Raw genomic sequence first — 7,526 nt, forward strand, 5'->3', positions numbered from 1 at the left:
TTTTTGGTGCAAAATTTTTTTTTCAAAAAATGTGAACGTCAAAAGAAAATACCTTTATTTGTTGTTATAATAAATTTAAATGAATTTCAATGCTATTTGAAGGCTGATAACCAGAAGGGATGATAAATCAAAAAATATAATCTAGGTACAAGATATACAGAAGACTGGATGTTGTGAAGATATTTATTATTTGAGATGTTAATTTTTTTAAGGAAGGAAAAAAACTCATCTCTGCCTCTACCGGGAGTCGAACCCGTGTCCCTCGATTGCCGGACGAGTGCTCTGACCACTAAGCTACAGAGGAGATAGAGATTTTCCTTCGCTAGAGCGTATATATGCCGAACGGAACCGTGCAATGGAAGGTGAAACCAATCAGCTAATAGCTCATGGACGACGAGCCACCAGAGGGCTATATATATGACATGAATGTCGCTCTCCACAAAATCTCTATCTCCTCTGTAGCTTAGTGGTCAGAGCACTCGTCCGGCAATCGAGGGACCCGGGTTCGACTCCCGGTAGAGGCAGAGATGAGTTTTTTCCTTCCTTAAAAAATTAACATCTCAAATAATAAATATCTTCACAACATCCAGTCTTCTGTATATCTTGTATTAACAAGTGGAGAGCGACATTCATGTCATATATAATCTAGGTGGCAGAAAAAATTTTTAGGAGCCAAATTTTTTTTTTGTCAAAGAAAAACAGGTTCAAAATAATACTTCTTTCAACTTCTCCAGAACATGGCAGCCCCCTTCCTTGTGCTGATAGATATGCTGATATGAATTGTTGTCCTGACCCCAGTTTGATAATCACATATCGTCGCTAGTCATGCAAAATGTCATACGTCAAAATCTTCAATTTTAATGCCACCTATCATATTGGTCTTTCTATTGGTCAGAAACATGACATTTTTACAGAACATAGAAACACAGGTGAAGGAGCTTTTATCCTCGGACCATGTCACTCTCCGCTATCCACACAAAGGTTTTTAACAGCTGGCTGATGCAAAGATGTATTTAGATGCAAAGGCAGTTGAATTTTCTCTTTCTGTATCAGCCCGCTGTAAAAAACCCTCGTATGGATAGTGGAGAGTGACATTCTTCTTGCATCAGCCACCCATCTGGTGCCACTGTCAGCAATTGCAAACTTTGGCTTGGTTCAATCGTCCATGTACAGTCCTGTTCACATGAACTCCATGGAAAGATTGAGATATTCATTGCCTTTGTGCTCTAGGGTATTTACCAGGAAAGTGAGAGGATGTGGGTTCGAGTCCCCACAAGGGCAGTTGGATTCTATTTTTTCACATATCTTGGCATCAGAGAGCTGTTAAAAACCTTCAGGAGCTTTTAGTAGCATAAAAAAATTGAGAATTTTGACACATGACAATTTGCACAAACAGCAACAATATAGAAAATTTTGGGCACTGATCTAAATTTCTTAGTAGTCATGGCGACCCAGCACCTGGGACTTGTCTAGCCCTGAAATTCATTGTGGGCCCCTCCCCCCAAAGGTCGATTTTGCATACACCCCTGATTGGGATTGCCCTTCGAGAATACTTAGTGAGTCTGACCACCACTGTCTGACACTCTGCAGTGAACTTCGCTATGAATCTTTATGATTTCTCTAAATTCCAGAGATGTTGGTCAGTCAATGGCAAGATGGATGGTTGCTTAAAACAACCATTCAAGTAATTTGGGATAATTCCTTTCTGTTTAGCTATCGATGCAATTATATGGAATTATTGTGAGTGTCTGTAGTGCATAGTATCCCACACTGTTCATTCTATCGCCCCACTTTTTTCCTCCCATCTGAGAATTCCCCCCGAACTCAAATGAATCCATAGGATATTATGTTGAATCTATAGTTTCTATCACTCCCTCAGATCAGATCATTTCATCGCCCATCAGGGGGGGGGGCGATGCTGCTCACATCACAAGTGGTCAAGTTTTTCAGTTCAATAGTAAATAAATACAAACAAAAATACACAAAGTAAAGATATCATGACGAATATTTAACAAATTTATAAAGGGTGATCGATGACAATCATCAGTAAAACGAACTTTTCCTTTGCCAGCAAATCTAAAACCTGCCCCCCCCCCCAAAATGCTGATGTAATACTTGAATGGCTCCTGACTTCTCCCACAAATGTACTGACAGACAGATATGTGATTATTTAAATAACAAAAACATATTGTCAGAATAGTTATGAATATTCATGGTCTCTCACAGTTTGAGGAAAAGCAGCTGCTGATCTGTCAGTTTTGCTATAGCATTTTGCACCAACAGGTAACAATACTGGTGCCATTTCCTGCAGCCATTTAAACCAGGGTTGTAAAAAACCCATACTATACAGCAATTTTTGGAATACATAAACTAACCTTAAAATAAAATTTTAACCTAAAAGCAACACATTTTCTTCGAAAACAAACCCATTTTCCCCTAAAAAACCTAGCCCGGGAGGTTTTTATACAAGGGGGGGGGGGGGAAATAGGTACCTACCCGGGAGCAAATTTGGCAACCCTGATTTAAACTGATCTGTAGCTTCTGCTCCTCACACTGTGAAAGACCATGAACATTCATAAACCGAAGCACGCCCTGTCTGTAGCAAATGTAACTTGTATAACTAAAAATGTATTTGACAATAAATGATTTTACTAAAAAAAAAACCAGTGTCTTTCTGTGAAATTCTGATCACTAAATATTTCAAATGATTGAATTTACTTTTCTGTGCCACTTGGATTATTCATACAAGACCTCGGTAGAATGTCACTAATAAGCGGAGTGACTCAATAATCCCCAAAGCAGAAGATGCCGAAATCTGTGATGTATGTCACAGAACAATCAGTGCTACTGCAGAACAATCTGCAAGAATTTTGAGAAAAAGGTATAGAAAACACTATCATAGGAATTTTCACCCCAGAACATCTCCAGTCAGTCGAGGGCTCCTTGTAGAGCAATGCGAAACATTCTGCTTTGGGGTTAATAATGAGCAAGTCCAATTTGGTAAATTCCCATTATACAGTATATCTTTTAGTCCCCCAAAATTTTCGAATATGTAGAAACAGTGATATGTCAGCAACATCACTATCCGTCACTGAAATGCAGATTCTTTTCAGTGTTATTGTCCCGCCTATAACCCAAGCAAAAAGCACCAAATTGGGTCTGGTGATAAAAAATAGTAATAGTAGCAAAACACTGGGGCAAATTCCCAATATACAGTAGAGAAAGAAAACTCAACTGCCCACAGGGAATTGAACCCACATAACTCTCATTTGCTAGCTCACTATACTACAAAGACAAGAAATCTCAATCTTTCTTAGTGCTCTAGTGCTGAACTGGATCGCATAGGTGTCAGACTTGATGAATCTATAGTTTATCCTGTGATGAAACATTCCATATAAAAGAAAACATAATCAAACAAATAAAAGGGAAAAACTGGGGACTTTTTTGAAATTGAAACAGGTGACCATATATAAACTGTTTTTCTAGGACGCATTTTTCGCTGTCCTGATTTTTTAGCAATAATTACCCACTTTGCTTGCTTTAATCATATTTGGTCACAATTACAGGTTTTTCTTTCTTGAAATCCTGATTCCCTATATTTTTCCTAAGAAAATAGGGTCAGTCTGAAATTGCAGACTGGAAGAGCGTTCTTTAGGGATTTTCCATTCAAACAAAACATAATTTGAGGATCATTAGGGATTTTCCATTCAAACAAAACGTAATTTGAGGATCATTAGGGATTTTTCTATGAAGAATTAGATTTCCGAGAGAAAGATAAAGCTGAAAAATCAGAAGGCTTCTGGGTAAATTGGAAGTATTGGCACCTATGGGACTGTATATGGACAGTCGGACCTAATTCAGGCCAAAGTTCATAATTTATGATGTTGCCAGCAGATGGTAACTTATCCTTGGATTAGTGTCAGCAATTATGAGCTTTGGCCTGAGTTAGGTCCGACCGTTCATGTATCGTTCTGCTCAGAGCACACAAACAAAGATTGAGATTTCTTTCCTTTGTAGTCTAGTGAAATCACCTGGCAAGTTAGAGGACGTGGGGTTGATTCCCTGCGAGGGCAGTTCAATTTCCTTTCTTTCCTGAATTTATCTTTGCATCAGCCAGCTGCTCAAAACCATCATAGGAATAGCAGAGAGCGACATCTTCCTTCAATATATAGCTGTTCGGGAGACTAATTTTCTATTGCCAGACCAGATCTTGGTCTATTTGCATATTCTGTAATATCTATATAAAGGGCTGACAATGAAGGTGACATATTGTTGTTTCTCCACAGTAAAAGAACTTGGCTAATTAAGGTTTAATTTTTAATATACAGTGTATTTTTTTTTATCAATTAATGTCGCAGTGTTGAAAACTGACATTATGAGTTGGTGATGTTAGGGTAAAAACATAATGTGGAAGGTTTCCCGATTCCAGTCAAAAAACCAGTCGGTGCCGATTGGCATGTGAAAATGCTCTATAGATCTACATATGCATGTACAGAGTGCAACAGCGCCCACTAGTTTAAATATTATATACAGAGCATTTTCACATTCCAATCAGTGGCACACCATGTTTTTACCCTCAACACTGTCTGAATGTACGAGCTAGTCAAATCAGAACAATAAAATGAAAAAAATAATCATTGTAAAATACTTGACAGGTATAAAAACATCAGATTTTTTAAAATAAATATTTCCCTCACATCAGAGGATCGATAAAAAGGCAGTGAATATGTAGATTCCAACAATTTCTCTCGACCTACATCCAATGAACTCTATACACCAGGGCTTGACAAATCAAAACAAATTCATACACTGACCTACCTTCTTAGGAACTAATCACATTTTTACCTAGAAAATAATGTTAATATTATTTCTACGAAACCTGATGATTTCCACCCCCCTTTTTTTTAATGTTGGTAGAGACCATAACACAATTTTGAAAAACTCCACGTTCATCTTCAAACATTATTTTTTTATGCTATGGATATGCATACAAAGCTGGACATTTATTCAGTGAATGACGGAACAAAAAGTGACTACACTTTGGTGTCTCCATTCTGAGAGCACATGTGCATAAATGGCAAGTGGATGTTCAAGGACTAATAAACTAAATGTCTCTAGCTAATATCTGCTGTTAGCTCAGGCGGTAGTACGTAGGACTAGTAGTTCAAAGGTTATCTTGCTAATTATAATGTAGATGCAATAATTATTTGTTTCATTATTTTCAAAAGATACAGCAAGTTGGTGACATGACAATCTTAAAACACTGAATAAACGTTTGGTGACGGCTAAAAGATCTGGCAAGGTGAGCGACGTCACACCGTCTTCTGCCATACACAGAATAAATGTACATATCTCCTCTGCTTATATTTAAATCACAATTTTTAAGAGCCACCTGATCAGTCAAGCCCTGCTATACACACATTGCATAGCTTTCTGCCACTATTATCTACAAACACACTGATTGCTTTTAGCATTCACTGGGCATGCACAAGCGAAGATTCAAGAAAATTTTAGAATTAAAAAAAGTCAAATTTACTCTAAAATAGGCATGTGGAAAATTAAAATATCCCTCATATGTATATATATATATCTGCGTGCTGTATATGTATAATATTCACACTCATCAATAAATCCTATGTACACGAAAAATTTAAAAAATAAATGTACAAATTTTAAAAACGAAATGTTACTTTTGCGTGAAGGCAAATAGATTGCCCATCTGAGTAATATGATTTATATGGATTTCAACATCGTTTTTGAACACCGGAATATTCTGGCGCTTGATGCGACCTTGGATCTCATGCAAGGTGTCCGACACAGATTTGAATTCAAATGAGTTTGAGTCGCTAGTCGACAGGTATTTCAGCTGTGTCATCAGCGACGCAACAGTCGCTATGAACTCCAGCGTATTGCTGTTCTGAACGAGAGTACTGCCATCATAATCCACATTTTGTTCCTCCACCCAGTCATAGGTGTCCTTAAAGCACTGTCCCTTGATTGTGCCGGGTTGCATTATGGGTTGGACGCCTTGTTCTGGAGCTATTTCCTGGCAGTACTCTTGAACGCTCTGCAAGTACTCGCTCAAGTCCTTGTTAACTTTTTCGAAATTGAGGATCAGTGAGGCGTAGGTCCGCTGGAACTCATAGGTGATCGGCTGCTGATAAGAAATTGATCTCTCAGCAGCTGTGTGCATCTTCTTCAAGATTTCAAGGTTCTGTTTCTTGGCGGTGAGGACCTTATTCAACCGGACGAGCAACGCTAAGAATTTCTTCGGGAATCCACCTAGAGTACCATCGTCCAGAAAGCTTAGATCAGGTTTCACCGAAGATTCACCTAAGAGAGGATCATTGTCCAATTGCGGCCACTGCGAGTCTGGGGTAAAACGCTGCGAAGCATAGAACATATTACGCGGCCTATACTTCTGAGCGAAGGCTGATATTGGCATCATCTCGGGAGGATCACAACTCAACACTTCGTAGTCCGGTATGGAAAAAGTTCCCAGCCCTGGACGATCGAATGTTATCCGATATGTTGCGTTGGACGTGTCCACAGCATCTATCGAACCCAGGAACAGTCCGTCTTGAGGTTTTCTCACTCTCGCTGTGGCTTTCGTGCCTATCACCAGGGGCAACGGGATATCCGTTGGAAGGTCTTTGAAATGGGTCAGATCAACAGCCTTCCTCTGCTGCAATTGGCGGATCTTGGCCCTCCTAATCTCCAGAGCTTTCCTCTCCTCTTGGAAGAACTGCGAGGAGCATCGCCTCGGTTTACCCATGAGTCTCCTAATCTTGCACCACTCCACTCTGGAGAGCTTCGTCACCTTGAGGTAACGGAAGGTCTCCTTGAGACACACGCAAAACTCGTTGTCACCGAGGAACAGCGGCTGGTCGATGTTGGAATAGAACCATTCGCAACACACCCATCGGTGGGCCTTGGGCAACTTCAACATATTCCGCAGCTTGAGGCCGATCTTGTGGGCCACACGTCGGTCCGGGAGCTGAGGCTTAGGTGGTGCCTGAGGTGGAGGCGATGCGACACGGGCTGTTTTCCTAGGCGAAGCACGAGATATGTAAGAAGTATCCTCATGATCGTTGTATATCAATCGGTTTCGTTTCCGTATCCGACTCGAATATTCTCTTCTTCCTGGCAATGGAGGCGGAGAGGAAAGTACGTGCCGCGGCTGACTTTTCATGCTTAGTAGCGCCGCAGCATATTCATTTTCAAGGGAGTCCGCCATTTTTCAACCGTTGCCAAAGACCGATTGCCACTGGCAGCTAATAAAGCTGTCCATGAAGATCGGAGCACGTGTTCGACGCTCTATTCAAAAACCAATAAAAAAGAAGTTAACAAATTGTACATCTACTGAAAGAGCCAGAAAACGGTCGCTGATTCGTCATTATCTAACCTGTCATGATCACGTGTGTGGGATCAAACAATCTTTACAGAAATAGTTTTTTTAGTTTTTCTAAAATAGCAACAAATACATGAAAAATTTGCCTAATGAATATAAATTCTATACGAAGTAT

General features: G+C 39.7%; 1 protein-coding gene across 1 annotated transcript; it reads right to left on the reverse strand.

Moving 5' to 3' along the window:
* Positions 1 to 545: 545 nt before the first annotated feature.
* LOC149064448 (protein lin-9 homolog) lies at positions 546 to 7,250 on the reverse strand. The gene has a single exon (XM_089254864.1). The coding sequence runs from the start codon at positions 7,235 to 7,237 to the stop codon at positions 5,687 to 5,689; it is 1,551 nt and encodes a 516-aa protein (XP_089110990.1). The 5' UTR covers positions 7,238 to 7,250; the 3' UTR covers positions 546 to 5,686.
* Between the last annotated feature and the right edge of the window lie 276 nt (positions 7,251 to 7,526).

The sequence above is a fragment of the Pholcus phalangioides genome, unplaced genomic scaffold (genome assembly GCF_987345545.1).
Source record: "Pholcus phalangioides strain wild (caught in Gottingen) unplaced genomic scaffold, Ppha-v1.0 ptg000042l_1, whole genome shotgun sequence".
Classification (NCBI taxonomy): domain Eukaryota; kingdom Metazoa; phylum Arthropoda; class Arachnida; order Araneae; family Pholcidae; genus Pholcus; species Pholcus phalangioides.